The sequence below is a fragment of the Rosa rugosa genome, chromosome 4 (genome assembly GCF_958449725.1).
Source record: "Rosa rugosa chromosome 4, drRosRugo1.1, whole genome shotgun sequence".
In the NCBI taxonomy this organism is placed as follows: Eukaryota; Viridiplantae; Streptophyta; class Magnoliopsida; order Rosales; family Rosaceae; genus Rosa; species Rosa rugosa.
The window spans coordinates 11385883-11406017 of record NC_084823.1 but is presented as its reverse complement, the minus strand read 5'-3'; the positions used below and the strand labels follow the sequence as shown (position 1 = coordinate 11406017).

General features: G+C 38.5%; 1 protein-coding gene and 1 long non-coding RNA gene across 2 annotated transcripts; both read left to right on the top strand.

The window, feature by feature from the left end:
* The first annotated feature begins 3 nt into the window (after positions 1-3).
* LOC133745863 (uncharacterized) lies at positions 4-2766 on the top strand. Its single transcript, XR_009863842.1, has 4 exons — positions 4-659; positions 741-1030; positions 1584-1662; positions 2593-2766. It is a non-coding gene; the product is annotated as an uncharacterized LOC133745863 (long non-coding RNA).
* An 11861-nt stretch (positions 2767-14627) lies between these two features.
* Positions 14628-15035, top strand: LOC133744336 (uncharacterized). The gene has a single exon (XM_062172465.1). It carries the CDS (start codon positions 14628-14630, stop codon positions 15033-15035), a length of 408 nt encoding a protein of 135 aa, XP_062028449.1.
* Positions 15036-20135: the final 5100 nt, after the last annotated feature.

The window sequence follows — 20135 nt, the reverse complement described above, 5'->3', positions numbered from 1 at the left end:
GGAGGAGTGGTGAAATTGGTTCGAACAATTTTTATTCGAAAACTGAACGTTTTAGGGGAGGTCAAAGGAGTTGACTTTTTATACGTTCATAATTGGGGAAAACTTCCTTCATGAAAGTTGTAGAGCTCGTCGATACGATCTCGTGCATATGTGGTATGCAAAAATCAGAGTTCGTATGAATTAGTTATGATTTTTTTGAAAAAGTTTCCAGTTTAGTATAAAGCTGCCATTTTTGGAAATTACCAAAAATAATTTCAGTTCCATTTCTGGAAACCGAACTCTCTCTCTCTTGCGCGCGTCCGAGCCCAGAAAAAACAGAGCAAAGCTCTCCGGCCGAGTTCTCCCTCCTCCGGCCACCAATCGACACCAGACCACCTCCCTTGCCTTCGCCTCGACGCCGCCTACCTGCTAGACGTGATCACTTCCACCGGAACGGCCTCAAATCCGGCAGTCGGAGCCGCAAACTTTGAAACAAAAATCGGTCAACGCCGGTTTTCTCCTAGCTCCGGCCACCAAAACTCACGATCCTTAGCTCCCTGAACTCGCCTCAACCTTCTGATCATCATTCTAGAAGGATCGCACCTGGAGTGATCGGATTCACGTTCGTCGGAGCTCGCCGGATTCTGGAAATTTTCCACCACCACCGAAGCTTTTGATAGGTATATCTCGAGTTGTAGTGCATCGTTTTGAGTGATTCTTGAACTGGTAAACTCACCTTGAGTTTCTTAACAACTCTCTAGAAGGAATCGAAGCCTGAAATTGAAGTTTTGACGTCGAAATCAAGCCTTGCCGGATTCTGCAAAATTCTGGAATTTTTCCGACCACCGAAGCTTTCGATCGGTATATCTCGAGCTACAGACCATATTTTTCTGTGATTCTTGAACCAGTGAGTTCTTCTTGAGTTTCTTAACAACTCTTCAGAAGGAATCGAAGCCTTAAATTGACGTTTTTACGTCGAATTGGAGCTCGCCGTTTTCTGCAGTTTCTCGCCGGTTTCTGGAAAATTCCGGCCACCTTCATACTGTTCAAGGTAATTTTCGACCCCTTCCGGTCATTTTCAGACTTCGTGCTAGTTATGAAAGTTGTCAAGCATGATGAGAGGAAGAAGAGCAGCCCGGCCCCGACACCATTGGTGGTGGTCGGCGGCGGCTCTGCCACTAACTCCGGCGGCCCTTTCCGGCCACCTCCGGGGATCAAAAATATGGTTTCTGTACATTTTCAGATTCTATATTTCAATACGATCATTTCGATATATTATACGCAATTTTTGGATATCGTATGATTAAGTTATGAATTTTTAAGTTTAGATCGATTTCGATCGTTAGATTTGTGATCTGTGAAGTTAGTACCGTCAGATGGACTTGTAGTTTTGATATGATGATCTTATGACAGTCCCAGTGGCTTTGTGTAGTCATGGGCGAAGATCCGACCGTTGGATCTTCGTATAAATGCAAAACAGTGATTAGGAAGGCGATCCGTGAGGATCCGACCGTTGGATCATCATTTAATTTCAATCCGACCGTTGGATTGTCGTTTGATTATGTTTTTGAGTTATTTGCTAAGTTAAGGTCATGTTTGATTAGGTGATCGACGGTTTGATTTGGCGGACGATTCGTGAAATTGTATTTTGAGCTGTTAAGAAGACGCAGCGGGAATTTAGAGGTGAGTAAACCTCACGTGGTTCATATTACGAACCGAATAAATTTAATTACCTTATTTTGTCGTAATTGCGTGAAAATATTTATGGAATAAATATTTGTTTTTAAATCATATGGACTTGATCAACTACGGTCCATGGGTAAGTAAAATGATTTTTACTATACAAATGAATTTCTCGGTTTTATTGCATGTGAACTATAGTTGGTATTAGTGATTATCCCTGAGCGGATAATTACGTATATATATATTTACTTGATTATATATGAATGGTGTGACATTGAAGAGTGTGGAATTGGGATGATTAAATTATTATGAATTGACATGTGACTTACCATATTTATATGTGATGAACATGATTGATGAGTTCTTGTTAATATTCATGATTTACATTGGAGGATGTATAGAGTTAGAGAATGTAGGGTTCTGAGGATGAGGTGTCCGAAGTTCGACGGTTAAGGATAACCGGAGTGTTTGTGTGCTGAGGACGGGGATGTCCAAGGTGCGACGGTTTATTATTAACCGAAGTTGTGTGCTGAGGACGGGGATGTCCAAAGCGCGACGGTTTATTATTAACCGAAGTATATGGTGCTGAGGACGGGGATGTCCAAAGCGCGACGGTTATAGTGTTAACCGAAGTATTTTTGCCGTTGCTTGACCCTAGGCCAAGGTGTCAGAGGTAACGAGGCAGTTAGAGCTCTAACGTGTTATGGGATGGGACCAAAGTGGTGATAGTGTTGTGTGATAGGACCAAAGTGGTGATATTGAATTGGTTGACGTTTGCGTCGTGGATGTTGAGATTGTTGGTTGTGTTGTTGAGTTATAAGAATTGTAATTTAAAATCAACAGTTCTTTCTTGTTTACTCATACTGGCTGTAAAAAGCTTACCGGGTTTTGTGTTGTTGCAACTCCCGGTACACTATTCAAATTGTGTAGCGGGTAATCCTACAGGTCAGGAGAACCAGGACGGTGATCGGGCTGCTTAGAGTAGTGTTATGTGAATTACAGCATTATATTGTGAGGTTTGTTATGCTCATTTAGAGCTTTACGATTTTACTTTGTAAGAGTGAATTGTAATAATTAACTCGAGGTTTTCGAGTTTTGTGTTGAGTGGCGAGTGGTGTGTTTGTTTCTGAGAAAAAAAAATTCAGAACGTTATTTGTATTAATTGTTTATTCATGTTTCGGATTTGAATTTATTATTCAAAATTCGGGGCGTGACACCTTTATCTATGAAGACTCTAATAAGGTCTTCCCTATTACCTAATTATGTTTTTTTTTTTAGACTATTTTACCCTCACCCATTTGTTACATAGAGAGAGAGAGAGAGAAGCCATAGGAGACTTCGCAGGAGTTAGGTCATCGGCTGTCAGATTCCAGTCGTCGGAATCTAGCCAACGATGTCCTGATTCAGGTCACCGGCAGTCGGATTCTCGCCACCGATCGCCGGAATCCTGTCACCGGCCGCCACTCACCAGATTTCTCTGAAAACCTCGCCGGAGGTCCCCAAAGAGGTCGTTAGAGATCTTATAGGTCGCTAAAAAAGTTTATTGCCCCAAACAGACGTCTATTGCCTCTCAATAGACGTCTATTGCCCTTTATGAAACCTCACCGGAAGTCCCCAAAGAGGTTGTCGGAGATCTCATATGGGGTTGGAGAGGTTTATTGCCCCCCCCAATAGACATGAATTGCCCCCAATAGACATTTCAGTCATCGGAATTAGAACTAATCACCATAAAACTTTGATTAAGGAAAAAAACGAGGAAATTACATCAATTCAAAACATTTATTGCCCCCCAATAGCCCTTTATTGCTCCGGGATAAAACTGTTTTTTTTTTTCCTTTCATTCTGAGCCTTCCGCCCCCATTTTACCAAAAAAAAAAACAAAACAAAAACAGATTGTATAATGAAAACAAGACCAAATTAGATGATGGAATTCTTTTCAAAGCTGTGCATGTATAAAACAAGATCAAATTGTATAAAACTTCTTCTTTTTTTTTCGTTTTTCTTTCATTCTCAGACCCACAATTTACCAAAAAAAAAAAAAAAAAAAAAAAGACAGAAAAAAACAAAACAAAATGGTTTGGCCACCCAGATAATGCTCTGGGCACCAAATCGGAGCAAACCATGAAGCCTTCTGCTCAGAAGAGGACCATCATGGCTCAAACACTTCAATATTGCTTCGTACTCTGCAAATCGGAAAATTTCTTCGCCGGTAGCAGACCCGTGACTGGAAGAATAGTTAGAGCTCCGTGGAATTTAAATTTCAGTGCTCTGTTATCTCTTGCTCCTTGAATTTCAGTGAGACCTTATCGAACTCGGAAATTGCTGATTCAGTAACTGCTTCAGAACCTCCAATTACCTTTGCAATTCCGCTCTTAGTCTTCAGCTTCACCTTTCTCTCAACGAAGCCTCCAAAATCAGCTCCAGAATTAGACTCTACGCACGACGACTAAGAAGCCTCAACTTCACCGCCTCCGGCGGCCGATTTCCTCACCGCGTTTCCTCCATAACCCAATCGAGTAACTTCCGAGACGGTGCTTTGGTTTCCCCGAAGCTTCTCTTCTTCAAACTCGACCTCACCTCACTCTCCAATCCAACCGAGGCTCTGCTTAACTCGCACGAAATCTCGCTGCCGAAGTACGAGTTCACAGAGAAACCAGAGGCCTCACTGCCTCAGATGCTATGTTGGGGCAAAAACGGCGTCGTTGGCAGAGGAAAAGATGTACGGTGGTGGAGGAGATGAGGATGAGAGAGACACCGTGCCGCCATCGTCGTCGTCGGCGTGGAGAGAGAGGAGAGAGAGAAAGAGTGACACACTGGCATGGATGCAGTTTCTTAATTATGCGAAGGGTAAAATTGTCATTTTATTTTAAAATGTGTAAGTGGGAATAAAAATCTGTTACTGGGGTAAGTGAGATAATTTTTGTCAATTTTAGTGCTTTGGGTCAAGGACCCTTCTTTTAAATAGTCTGTCACCTATCCCAAGTCTCAACAGCAGATACTAATTAATATAATTTTTTTTGTAACATTGATAATTTAATATTTAATAAATTAATAATTTTTAATTAAATAATATTTTTGATTAGGACAACGTGCTAATTTTTTTTTTTTTTAAGAGGATCAAAAGATTTCACTCCTAGCCCCATGGTGACTCGAACCCATGACCTCGATCTTAGGTAGTGGGTGCTAAATTAATAACTCGCTAAATTTATAAAATAATACATTTATAAAAATTTATATAGACCCCATGTAATCTATAAATTAATTATTCTTTGATACATAGTGTTTATGATTCGATTATGAGGCATTCATAAATAATGGCTCAATCGTTGTATGTTTTTTCTTGAAATTGATGTCACCTTGGGTCTAATCTCTGTTTTTTCTTCACATGGTGAGAAGTTCTGATGTGGTTTTCTCATGTTGCAACAAAAAATTATTTAATGTCATCATTGCTTTGGGAGATTTCTTTCACGAAACAGGCTCCATAGTAGAACTATCATTTTCAACTTCATCATCTTGATAATTTCCCATGACGCTCACAATTATCTGCTCCTCAGTCAATATAGCATATTGAACAAAATACAACAATATTTAAGAAAAATAAAGTATATATATATATATATATATATATATATATATATATATATATATATATATATATATATTGATAAACTAATAAGTTATTAGTTTATCGATGATTTAATATTCGCTAACTTAGTATAATTTTCTTGGTTCTAAGTAGGGCTGTCAATAGGTCGTGTCGGGTTGGGTTCGTGTCGGGTCAAGGTATTTGTCGTGTCGCAAGATATAAACCCAAACCCAACCCATTTAATAATCGTGTCAAAAATTTAAACCCAAACCCAACCTGTTTATTAAACGGGTTACCCGCTTAACCCATTTAATAAATAAGTCGTGCCTTGTTAGACAAAATGACCCATTTAAGCTTTAACAATTGGACCCATTTAACTTAAAAAATGCATAAATTAATTAAATTCACTAAAAACTCCACAAAACGAAGAATATAAATAATTATATATAATTCATAAATAATTAAATCCAATAATTAAAAAGCGAAATATTTCAAATTGTCTAATATTATGATCAAATACTCCGAACGTTCAAAATTTTAAGAAGAAACATAGCACAATCGGGTTAGACGGGTTCACTTCGTGTTGGCAGGTTGACCCGTGGCCGACCCATTTATTAAATGGGTCATGGCGGGTTGACCCACCGCCGACCCGCTTTTTAATCGTGCGGGTTCAACCCACTTTATTTCGTGCGGGTTTCGAGTCGTGTTATCGGGTCGTGTCGGAATTGACAGCCCTAGTTGTAAGGCTATTAATATATAGAGGTTTAAATGTATTTGGACGAGAGAGGCAGCCCACCAGTCCAGGAACATTTGAACCGCTCGTGGCTTGCAGGAACCCAGCTAACATCTGGGTCCAGCACCAATTACCACGTGAGAGCAATCATACCTTGTTGGTCAAAAGTTTTCCACCTTGAAACCCTGCAGGCATTTGGCCCTCATGGCCAATACTCACCAATGAGGGACTTGTGAATGTTGGGGCTCGAACTTGGGTGGGGGTTCTACTCAAGCAAGTGCCTTGCCATCCCTGCAACCCTCATTATAACTAATTAATAAAATTTAGTCTTCTTTTGTTTGGTAACTTACTAGCACATAATCCGGAATATTGCCGTAGTGATTATAGGGTAAAGTAATAAATGGTTCATGTGGATTGGGGTAATGCTCATTATTATTATTTTTTTATCAAAAGAATGATTCATTCGTAAACAAAAACTACATCAAGGAGTATATAGTGACCTCATTAAACCCACCACAGTCGGTTGGGAAGAGTACCACACTCCATTTCACAAACTTTCAACTACCAGACTCATTGACTAAAATTTGAGCAAGCCAATCTGGCGCCATCATCCACCAATAAGTAGGGTAGGATAGTGACAAAGCTGCTCTGGCCACACAATGGGCAGCCTTATTACACTCTCTAGGGACAAAACCCCAACTACAAGACTGAAATTGACTTAAAAGTATCTTTGCTTCATCTACTATAGCTCCATCCATGCTAAAGTCTTCTTGAGTGGTGTCCAAAGCCAAAAAGACGTTATGGGCATCCCCTTCAATTTCCACATGTGAGAAACCTGCTTGAATACAGAAGTGTAACCCATTGACAAGAGCAAGGAATTCACACGTCTGGGGGCTCACGTAGCCAACACCTGGCACGGCCAAAACCCCAACACAAACTCCTAACTCATTGCGACACACAGCCTCAGTTCCTTACACTCCTTGATCCAATTGTAGGGCACCATCAATATTCAATTTGATGACACCATGCCTAGGCTTTACCCACCGCTTCAACCTCAAATTGGAGGACCCCACTGCCATAACATGGCCACCCTCCTTTGCTGCACCATCTTCCATACTCACCTTTACATAATTCTCCCACCAACAAACTGCTTTCTCTATCACCTTCTCTGGGCCCAAGGCATAATTACCATGTACTCTATTATTCCTTTCATGCCACAATTGCCAGGCTACTACACCAAACCACTCTAAGTCATTCTCTCTAGCAACAGAGTCTACATGCAAGAAAAGCTCAAAAAAAAACCCCTCTCTCTCCACACCTTACACACATAGCAAGGTGAAAATTTTATTAAAATAATGGAAGATGCAAGCATAAGGAGAGAACATATCCTACCCCTTCAAAAAACAAAGTACCAATGATCAATGTTCTGAAAGTCGCTAGGCGTTGGGCGGTCGGTGGAGAGAAGCCTAGCGCCTAATTGCTTAAGCAAGGATTAGGCGGGCGCCTAAGCGGATATTTTATTTTTTAACTTTATTATATAACATATAATTAAGTGTCTAATTAAAATAATAAAAAATTATAGTTTGCAATAATTGATTGAAAACATGGGAAAAAGTAAGTACATAAGAGCATCTTTAGCAATGCTAGCCATTTTTGAGTCAAATTTTAGCTAAAGTAGCTAAAAAGTCATTTTGGCTAGCCACTTTAGAAATACGTCTGCATCAGTGCTCTCTATTTTAGCTAGTTTTGAATTTATATTATTTTTTAAAAGAAGATTAAATGGTTTAAATATATTTATAAATTACTTAAAATAAGTCAAAATGAATGTTTTAAATTATAGAGAGCATCATCTCGCTCTCTATATTTAGGAGCGAGATAACTAAAAATTATAATAGAGAGCCATTTAGGAGTCTGGTGCAGCTGCTAAAATATATAAAAAGCTAAACATGCTCTCCAAAATAGCTAAGAAGCCAAAATAGAGAGTGTGCTAAAGATGCTCTAATAAGTACTCACAAATCAAAAGTTAGTTTTAAATATTTCTCAAAAAAAGAAAAAGAACATTTTTTCTTTAACCCTGCATGCCTAGGACCTGTCTAGACTAATCGAGGTGGCTAACAACCTTTTAGCGCCTAGGCCCGGCCCAAAGGATTTTTAGAACACTGCAAAAGACGAGGAAGGCTAGGACATACAACAACCCGCCTCAAGGATAAAATTAATCATTCTTAAACTACACAATTAATATTAAGCATCAATCCAAACTAGAGAGACCATTTATAACTTTTAGCGGTGATTATGTTGATATTTGTTATGTAGGGAAATAAATCTAACTATAAAAGATAGAGGGCCTAAGCAGCAGGACGTTGCTGGTAATTATTTATAGATTATCATTTGTGTGGCATGAGTTAGTTCTTTTGTTTTTCATTCTTTTTCTGTACTTTGATTTATCAAAGAAATCATTTTCTTGTTTGTTCTAGCTAGCTGAAAACAAGTGGTTTACATTGGCAATGGTGCTTGTATTTCTCTCTCTGAGGGAGTTGGATTATTGCTGTCATATATTGAACAATTTATTTTTGACTGTTGTTGCTATGATTCCTTTTGTTATTTAAATTTTTCATAAAAATATCACTATATTACTTTGAAAAATTCATTATATTTAGGGCAATATGGACGATTATATATAAAGACAAATTAAAAAGCAGTGTATACCTAAATTGACACGACCAATCACCTATTCCGTAAAAGGCCTCAGTGCAATTAGCATAAATCACTCTCCTACATGTTATATTTTATTTTGACACTTTTCTAATATGAGGTTCTCCTTGAACAATTTTGTTCAATTTCGTACAACAATAAGATGCCTACATAACTCGTTTAAAACATTTGAAAGATGCTTCAACTACAAAGCAAGTCTATTCTCAAATTCTGACTATTTATTTATTTATTTTGTTATTTGATGAAGTGAACAATTTTTTTTTGAGTTAAAAAAGTCATCCATTTATGAATTACAGCAAGCAGTATAATAACGGCTTATACATGGGGCCATCAGAAAAAGCCATTACATAGAGTACACCAAACAAGCACACCCGAAATCCAAGCATACTTCAAAGTACACCCCTAACACACCAACCTTTTTTGAATAAGGGCAAAAATAAAAAACTAAATAACTCTGAAATTAAATAAAGCTACCCACGAAGCTACTAGCATCTTGTCAATCTTTTCCACTGCATAAACCAAAATAGTGTCCACATCCTTAGTTGAGGTAATCACCTCTGCAGATGAATCAGGAATCACTTCCTAGTCCTCCATCTCAACGACAACATTATTCACTTCCTCAGGTTTCTCCACTATTGAAGTCATCACTTCTTCAATAACTTCAGTAGGCTCCTTAACAACAGGAGCTTCAGTCACCACATCCTCAGCCTCAAGTATTTTGAGGAAATGTTCCCCCCTTTGACCTCCACATGAGAAGTCTTCAGATGTTCAGAAGTGCCATCCACCTTGGCTTTGTTTTTGAACCCTTTTGGGCGTCTAGGTTTCTTCTTCTTCTGAGGTGAAATTGTCAGCCTATCATCCTTCTGAGGAAGAGGGGAGAGAGAGAGAGAGAGAGAGCTATATCTATCGTACCTTTAACCAACAGAGGTTCGGTTCTTGGTCGCTGTTGAGTCACAAATTACTTATGCAATTGTGCCCCATAATTACGATTTGTCTTCCATGTTATTTTACCATCTTTAATCCATTTCCTTTTATTTGTAGGAAACCATGCATTGAGAATAAAATGACAATTTGAGGCTTGAAATGCAGAGATTTGAAGCTAGAAGAAGAAGACACGGAGATTGGAAGAAAATTGCAAATATACTTTTCCGGCGAACTTTTCTAGCGATTTTTCTGGTGAACTTTTCCTGCGAGATGCCACTCATAGAGGATCCTTTCTTTGGAAAAGGAAGACCATGGTTGTGAGGATCTTCCACCACTTGAAATTCAAACATTTCCTTACACTTTGTCACCTTGCAAATTTGGGACCATTTGGGGACCAATGGTGTAAGAGCATCTCTTGCACATCTTGGGACCAACATGACATAGCTGATCAAAAGAGACAAAAGACCTAATCTTCATCATTCTTGACTCCATTCCATCATCTTCATCCTAGCCAAGACCCATTTTTTTCTCTAGAGAAAACACCAATCTCCATCTCCACCACTTCCACCACCCATCAATTCCACAGCCACCTCAACACTATAAACCATCACTAACTACTCAAGAACCCATAATCCCTACACCATTAAGGAGCTTGAGGAACAAGGATGAGAAGACAACCACCACAACATCACACCATGACATGGGAGATCCATCTCCACCACCACTTCCACCACCATCAATAGTCACTTCTCACTCTCTATCTCTCTCTAATTACTTGATGTATTGTAGTATGTTAAATCTTGTTTATTTAGTTATGAGTAAGTAGTGAACTTATTAGGGCTAGGATTGAAAGCCCTAGCCAACCTTACTTGCTTGTAATTGATTTTATTTTTATTTTTTATGATTTGATGAAATTCATGTCGTCACCTTCACATGTTAGATCAAAAGTCGAATGCATTTACTTAAACCTAATCAATTTGAGTTAATGTGTTTGCCATGACATGAAGTTTTTGCTAAGAGATTGATTACCTTTAGGCAAAAGAAAGCATATATGAAAGCACACCATGTGTGCATGTGAGGGTGGGGTGAGCTAAAATCACATAGAGATAGGATTGGTTTGCTTGCTTGGTTATCTAAACTCTAAGCTTTATGCATTTAGGGGCAAAGGATTGAGATCTATCTGGTAATTGAATTTGTCCCTAGGTATTAACTCTAGACTTATCCGGTTCGAGTCAATAAAATCAAAGGAGTTTAATTAGGCCTTAGAGGTCTTATTCGGAAGCTAAGAGGGTAATTAGGCAATAGGTTTAGCATCATTCATATTCAATTGCATTGTTGCATCAAGAGAGGTTAGTGGTAGACAATCCAAACCCTAACTCCCATCCATTTTTCTACAACCTTAAGCGACTAGTCTTAGTTTACTTTCCTTGCATTTAGTTTAGTTAATCAACCAATCATTCAAACAAACAAACAAACATTCACTATCCATTTGTGCATAACATCATTCACTTGCCACAACTTTTAATGAGCTTTGGTTTTGTGAACTTGTAAATTGTGTGCATTCTTTCTAGTTTTCCTTAAGTCTTCCCTAGCTAGGAAAAGATTTGCCAATCCTCATGGGTTCGACATCCTTACTTAATCCACCTATTCCATAACTTGGCCCTTATACTTGAGGGTGAATTTAATGCTAACAGTCGCTGGTTTGAGGAGGGGTAAGGGATTTTCAGTGCGAAAATCTAGCGTTGCATGAGATCTTCTACTCGCCATTGATTGGCAGTAGGCCGGCTAACCTGCTTGGATATAGATTTGGTGTTATTTTGGATTCCAATTTGGGTTCATTGACGGAGGAGGCCTCCGCGGGAGATGTCAGTGCAATGATGGCTATTGGATGGAGGTGGTGGGGTGGTAAATGTAGTGGCGGCAAGTTGGGAGTGGCTATGCATGCTATAGGCTTGGCTTGCCTTGTGGGTTCAAGCATTCTCCTTGCTTCTTTGGTTTAGGCTTGGGCCTGGGCTTTATTTTGGGGTGCTTAAGGTTGGGCTTTTGCTTTGGGTCTAGGTTATTTGGGTAACTTTGTTGTTTATATGGTTTGGTTTTTACTTTTTTTAGATTGTGGCTTTATGCCAGTAATAGGCACCTACCGCTTAGTGGTAGGGAGATGCAGAACTTTTCCAAGGTTGTGCGCTTTAGGTGCCTTGTCTGCTCTAGTCAAGCGGCCAGTTCTTTACTTCGTCAAATAGTCGCAACCTTCCAGTGACATTATGAAACTCAGTGCTACTGATTGTTTTTCTGGGGGCAACATAGTGGGAGAACTGAAAATATTAATTATTTATGGCTTCGCGTAAACAGTATCTTTCCGGTATTAGAGCATTCTTCACCACAATTGTAAAGCGAATGGAGTAGCCATTAGAGCATTCTTCGCTAGTTGGTGCAAATAAGAATGCATGTGTTTAGTTGAGACTCCTATTATTATCAAGATATTCTCTTGATGCTTATTGCAATTTAGGGTTTAGGCTCAATGTCCTCCCTCTCTTCCATCTTCCCCCATATTTATTCAGCAATTTCATTGATGATAGACAGTACTTAAGGGCAGCCGTATTTAGCCCCTCCTCAAAAAAAACAAAATGACTTTAGCAATCTGGTCAAATTGAAATCTTAGGCCTGAAGTGCCAGAATATGGTCCAAACTCGAAAGTACAATTCCTAACAGATAAATCTCATTCATACTATTAGGAGATCATTCCTACCTATTCTGGTTTACTTTCGTGCTACAGCGAGTCTAATACATTTCATTCAAAACATTTTAGAAGATTCTCAAACAGCTCAGATTATTAGCTCTGATTTTTTAATCTGGGATTAACTCCATTAAGGTTTTGACATTTGCCTTTGCACAAAAGAAATTAAAAAAAAAAATTGTGAAACAGTAATCTATAACAAGAAGTTGGACACAAAAACCGGTTAAAATACAATCCAATGCCAAAACCTATTTTGATTCTATTTGCGTGACATAATGAGGTCTCTAAACAGTGATTCAAGATTTCAAGATATTTATACGATGTACCAACCGCTAAGCTATTCATGCATACTTTTAGGCAAAATCATCTTTCCTTGAAAAGAAGTTTAAATTTTAAAAGGAACACCACGAATATGCAAGTTTCATTAGTCACGTCAACGGACTTCAACATCGGATATTAATTGTTGTGTTTTAAATGATTACTCGCAAGTGCACGAATCGATTGTAGTATAATTAGTGCAAGCACGAGGTCATTCCAACAAGGACTGAAACTCAAATTGATTCTAACTCAAATAACCAATTGAACACACAAATAAACAAACATTTGGGAAGATTGTGATGATTGAAATTATAACTAAACAACTAAGAATAGAAACAAAAGAATTGAGAGAATGGTTTTTTAGAATGTTGAAAAATATGAGAGTTGAATGCTAAGACTTTGAATCCACCACCTAGTACTTCTACTCTATTGCTAGCTGACAACCATTGAATTCCCTAGATTTTATGTTAATGATTCCCGTACATAAGCCTTATTGATCCCGGACATATGCCAAAGTTCTTCTAACTTATGAATTCTAACTTATTGATCCCATATAGAACTCAAGTAGCCAAACTATAATTTACTTCACTTAATGATCAGGTTCAAGCAAACATGTTCAACTCCATTAAGCACAAAAGAACTAGAAAATCATGCAAACAAGAATATCGACTATGATCAAGCACTTGTATTCTCAATTCACAACTCTTTAATCACAAGATTGAATTATCTTTTGGCATCCTAGAAAACATCTACTCTTTGATCAAGCATCATGTTCTCCAACCAAATAACTCATAAACAAAACCTAGGTCTTATTGATCCCAAGCAAAGGATTTTGAATAAAAGTTCTATTGAAACGGTGATTAAGAGTTTAACATAGAAATCAGAAATTCAATAGTAAACCAACTAAACAAATAGAATAGTCATACTAGGGGCTTCATCTCAGCCCTAGCTTAGAAGTTTAGCAAAAAGAAACAATAAAAATAACTAAGAAAAACATAGTAAAGGAGGAATAAAGATGGAGGTGACTCCTCTTGCTCTTGTTGCGTCCCAATCTGCTCTCCAAGCCGCCTCTTGTCTCTAGACGTCCTCTTTTTCTGCCTTGTATGTCTCTTTTTAATTCTTGCTTGACTTGGGCTTCTTAAGTCTTCTAGTCCAACTTGGAATAGATTTCTTCTCTCCAAAGAAACACAAGGTTATTATAGTCAACACAAGAAATTACTCCAAATATGTCAGATACGTTCAGTCTTGTTCCATTCGAGTGCTAAGAACAACGGACTTGGGCCTCACAAGTCTGATTCCGAAAAGATATGCAAGATCCGTCAGAATCTGCCTTCCTGAACTAGGTTCACTTAAATCATCATAACTTCCTCCAGAAGAATGCGAATCCACTTCCGTAAAATTCTTAAGAAAGCTAACATCCGTATCTTTCCAATGGTATATGGCTCTCCTGCTAATTCTTTGTGAGAAGGTACAGTTTAATCCTCAAAGTTGACGCACAGCAGAGACAATTCTGGACGCTCAGGATAGCAAGCACCCTTTCAATCCAGCCTTTGACTTTAAGCTCCAAATCCTTCTTTTCTCCAATTTAACCTACAAAACACAAAGACAAAGTAAATGACTCAAAGATGACAAGTTCTAAGCCTAGAATCCTACATTTAAGGGTATAAAAATGTATGAAATTATGAACCTATCATTAATCTAATATTAATTGGCCTACATTATCTACTGCATGATTTTTGACGCAATTTGGTTCAAGTCAACTTCGGAGTTGTTGTAAGATATTGATAGAGTTCCCTATTTTCCTAGTTTGATTAGGTTTTCAAATTCTGGTCGAATTAATTTTATATATCCTAATTGCACAAGTATTTTCTACAAATACCTCCACCCGAGGATATAACTAATCTCAGATTTTCTCTTATATTCTAACAAGCTAGGGATTTGTCAGAGATCTCAGTGCGATGGGGAAGAAGAGAAAATCCATAGCCACGAGCCTTGACGAGGTGGATCGAAGCATGCACGCCTCCTTCTGCAGCGCTGCTAATTCCCTCTCTCAGTTATACACACAAGGCATGAACAACCAGAAGCTCTCCTTCCAAGCCGGCGAACGCCATGCCCTAGATAAAATTTATCAGTGGATCCGCAGTACACAACAAGGAGGATCGAGAGTTACGACGGACAATGTACTCAGTTACCTTCAGAATGAGCTGGGCTATTGTGGAGACGAGGCAACGCAGGCGATATGCCGTAGAGTACTGCCAGTTCAATATCAGCATACACATACCAATGTGCAATTTACAAATTCTGCTTTCCCTCCGAGTTTCAACGACTCATCAATGGACATACATGATAGTCCTTCTCAATACTGAAAATAGTTAGAAGGCAGAACATAGAAGTGGATAATGCAGCTTATATGTAGTTACCGTATTGTTTGAGATTTTATTTTATTATTATTACTATTTTTTTTTCTTTTCAATCTTCTATGGAGCATTCTTTTTGGTGCCTAGAATCTAGATGTATCTCGTTGTGTTTTACCAAATACTATTGGTCTACATATTGTGTTTTTATAGGAATTGTATTTCCTGGAAAGGTATCTATGATTTTGCAGAAGTGATGTACTCGTCTCTCACTGGAAGGCCCTTAATATAACTGCATGCTTGATGAAAGAATGAACTTTGAACCCTATGCAGTTACTTGCATAGGCTCCTAAAAATGCTTTCAAATGTAAGAGACGGTTACTTCTGTTATTGAGTTGGTTCAGGATACAAATCGCAAAGAGAAACTGATATCGATGATACATGAAGTGATGGAAGCTTATTAAGATATAAACTTTTTTTTTTTTTTTAGAAGAAAAGGAAAATTACAACTTGAAACTCCTAAAACAGAACTAAATTGATCGAAATTAAAGACACTAAGTGCAGACATCGGCAGCTTCTTGATCAAGACAGTTTGGTGAGTAGAATGTGTCCTAGATTCGTAATTGCAGATGAAAGTTGGCTTCATGGGAACATGCTTGAAGCTTATACTTTCAAAGTTGGTTGCCAGGATTTGGATGTCTTTGATAAGAGATCGAATTCTCCAGGGCGGGGTACATACATTATGAATGAGTCGATGATTTTATTTTTGATACGTGAAGATATATAAAGATTGAAACGATGACGGAAAAAATTCTGCATAATTTATAAAATGTAGGAAATTTATGTCTTTTGACACTCAAAAAATGTTAAAAAATTAAATTATTTTGTAAAGGTGTGTTATAATTCAATTCAAGATCTTAAAAGAGGTTATTTTTCTAAATTTCTCGAGTTTATGAGTTTTGTTGCTAATAACGATTGAAAAAAAATGATGTGCAAAGTCTTAAAGAAAATTAAACACGACCTAGCGCTCTGCTAGGGTTTCGGAATCCTTCTCCTCTGGGCGGCGGGTTCTCGCTTTCTTGCTGTTGCTTGTCAATGGCGGTGCTGGCAGATTTTGGTCTGCTTGTTCTGTTCTTCACTGCGTTGTGGGACGCTGAGGCGGTGTTGAGTTCAGGGGTTGCAGGCGTTGTTGTTTCTGCGTCCAAGCTCGACGGTGACATGAATGATGCGGCCTCCAGGAGGGAGTTGGCATCTAAATGGCAACTGAGCAGCGATCCGGTCTTGGTTTGGTCAAGATCGGATCGGAAAGGTCGATTCCGATCGAGTCCAGGGGAAGATGTTCTCTGGCGTGCAGGCGATCTTGATCTCCCGGACGGTGACAGAGCGCGGGTTTGCTCGGACGCAGGGACTATTGCTTCTGCTGGTGGTGCTGATCGGTATACCGACGGTAAGTACGGAGGTAAGAGTGGCTGTCAATTTGCACCGGGGATTCCGGAGCTGAGGGAGGATCTGCTTTTCTCCGACCCGGGTAGATCGTTGGTGGGGATAATGGTGCGTCTCTGCGCATCGAAGATGCTTACCTTTGATGGTGAGGATGCTTGGTGCAATGACGGGCCCTACCACGTCTTTGGTGGTCACAGCTTGCTGGTTGGCGGCGGCGGTGTGCAGGTCCGGTGGGGTGCATCCTGTGGGGTGCTCTTAGCAATTTTTGCTTGGGCCCTCTGGGCTTCACTCTTTTCTGTAGACTTAGGCTGGGCCTTCAGTATCAGGTTTTGGGCTGCCTTGGTTAAGGGAGTGGATGGTGATCTGTCACAATCCGCTCATATTATTGTTTAATTTTTGTTTTGGGTCGCAAAAACCAGTGCCTTAGTTGGAATCTTTTTATGTAAGCTTCGAGGTTTCTTGGTTTTTGTTAGAATAAAGGCGCGTAAATTTACCAAAAAGTGGGTGTACTCGGGATTTTTTGGGGTTTTATTCTTCTAGAATAGGGTTCCTTGAGGTTCTAAGGAACGATTTTTTCTGTCGACCCCAAAGGGGTGTTTCGTTTTTGTACTGCTTGCTGAATTATAATGAAAGGGCTGACCTATTTCTATAAAAAAAAACAATTGAAAATTACTAGTTCTTCGTTTCTAGACTTTTACTTATTCAGCCCGAAAACCCAACCTGAAATATATCGGTCCGGGCTTTTACCGGTCCATGCCTTTCAATTCCATAAAGCTGGCATATAAAATACTAATTGGGCATGTCCCGGACCTTGATATTTCAGAAAGAAACCGGCCCGTGTCCAGGCCTACTTGTTACCGAAAGGAAGCGGCGCCCTTTTACATTACTAATCAACAAATAACACCAAGCGACGTTGATTCAGGCCGAGATAGTTACCTAGTGACTAATCAACCATCTTGGTCGTGTCGTGGTCGCAAAGTGTTGGAGGCGGGACCCTTGATCTTGACCCAGACGGGAAGATGAGACACCTTGCTCTACCTCATCAAGATCACATTGCATGTCAAGGAAAAAAAAAATTCAAGGGCTATCACAAAGGACACTATCCTTGTCTTCCAAGTTGAATCAGACTAGGTATTTATATATCTTCTATCTATTCTCGGATCAAAACCTGTCTGCGAACAGGCCGTACGAGGGACATAGTTGCTTTGATGGAAGTGGACCAGATCAGATTTAAGTTGGATGACATAAGCCGTGCAACCAGAAAATGGCCTCTTTTTTGCAGCCAATAGGTTAAACCCCCAGCGCCACCAATGTGGAGGACTAGAGTCGCCACCAGTCTAACGATCATGACATCAACGCTAGTCATGGGAGCATGAGGGTGAGGGTTGTGTAGCAAAGGATAGAGAAGAAGGAGATTATTATGGGTTTGGAAATGATAGTTGTTGCAGCTATAATATAAGAAACGAGAGGGAACTCTCAGTAAGGTTTCTTTGTTACCTCTAAATCATGTTAGAACCTTATTATAGGCGAAAGTCAAACAGAAATAGGTTTTGCTACTCATTAGGAATTTGACCATGGTTAGAGTACGTACACAGTATTCCTTGAAAAATATACGTGGACGCTAGGAATATTGAATGACTGGAGGAGATCAGTAACCCAATTTTGTGACGTTTTAAGCACTTAGATAAAAAGAAAAATAATAATAAAAAAATATTTTAAAAAAATCTCCATCTTAATTACCATTTTTAATGCTAATAAGTAATTTGTGTGATACATTGTGGTGTGCTTTTTGACCTATTTATCAACTTAAATGTTTACTGGCATAAGTATCTTGTATGTATGTATGTATACCTAGTAAGGAAGAATAAATAGGGAGCTTATGTTTTACTCATATTTGGAGCGTGATTTCAATTCGATCCAAGTGAACCATATATCAAAGTTTCTCTTCTTGATCTATCCTTATGTGTTTCCTCTACCTTGAAGCACTTTTGATTGAGAATTCTTTCTTGTACTCCTTCTTGTGCTTGTAAACTTTTCCTCGATATAAAAAGTAGAACTACAAATGAATGTGACCTTTAAGGATCTTCACCAAGTGGATTAAGAGTTGAAGAACGATGAAATAAAAGAAAGAAGTATGCACGTGTTGTTCCTTCCTTGTTATAACCAACATATGTACTAGAGAAAGAGAAAACTTTCTTCTACCAACTAAAAATAGTGGTACAAAGACACACAATAAATTTTGGTTATGACTTTACCTTCAATAGTTAGAAACTTATTCCAACAACTAAAAGTGAAATATTTACTTTCACAAAGCCAAATACATTGGCTGGACATTCCGAAAGCCAAAAATGTTGGATGGTCTATGCATGTTATTGAGCTTTAAAATTGTGTCTTAGGATTACAATTAAGTTTAACTTTATAAAGGCCAAGTCTATACCAAAAAAAGGTTGATAACATTTACGCCCCATAAACTCGGTTTTACCCGAAAAGTTTAACTACGTCTAAATAATAAATCTACTATCTATTTGGTCATAACCTACTCTTGTTTAATCTTCTTCATGTACATTCTCAATGATCCACTTATATAGTGATTTTTTACGTTCTAATTCACGAGGCAATGAAGTTTGTGAAACCACTTATGAATCAAAACTTCATTTTGATTCTCCCTTGTCATTAGGATTAAAATTGTTTATCAATCCTCATGGACTTTGTTAGACCATAATTTACATATATATGCATTCTCCTAAATATCGAATTCAACTTGTTTTGGATTATGTATTAGCTTTCACTAAATCATTTCTTGTTTATCTAGGAATATTGGAAAAATGAGGAAATCATCCACTTTGGGAAATTGAAGTAGAGAATCGGAGCAAGGAAGAATGATGATCTAATAGGAGAAAAAAAGTAAAATTCTGGAAGAATGTCAATCCAATGGGAGAAAAAAATAAAATTCTAGATTCTAATGAACCACCACAAATGGCGGCACATATGGCGGTCCACCACCACTTATGTTGGTGCTATGCTTTTTCGGTCACAGTTAAGAAAAAGCAAGGAGTAGGAGTATCGTTACATCCATCCTATAGGCATCACTATGCATACCTTCTCTCTCATGCTTGTCCGCTTGACTTTAGTGACCCAAAACCATTTGCACACTTCTCCCTTGCTTATTCACCATGCACAATAGAGAAAGCTAGTTGCTCTGTTTACTCCTTAGTCACCTTTTTCTACTCTGCACTCTCTAATATCATCATTATGCCCCTACGCATCATCCCTAAAGTCTAACTCCCATTGTTGACTTTTCTCCTTATTCTTCCTTTGTTTCCTAATATAAGAAGAAAGAGCTAGCTGCTCTTCTTTCTCTCCTTCCTCTATATAAACTTTTCTCTCCCCTACAAGTTTCCCAACACTCATCTTCCCTCCCACCACCTTCATTACATCTTTCCCCATCTCTCATAATCAAAATCTTCTGTTTTTCAAACTCTATCTCATCCATCACCACCACTATTTCTTATCTTCTACCTCCATTAATATCACTACTACTACATCATTCCTCCACCCTTAAATCTGTCATCTTTTTTTTTCCATCTACTCCACCTATTCACATAATACATATATAATTAAAGTTTTACTATCTTTTATCATCAAATCTTCAAGAGTGAGAAGGAGATG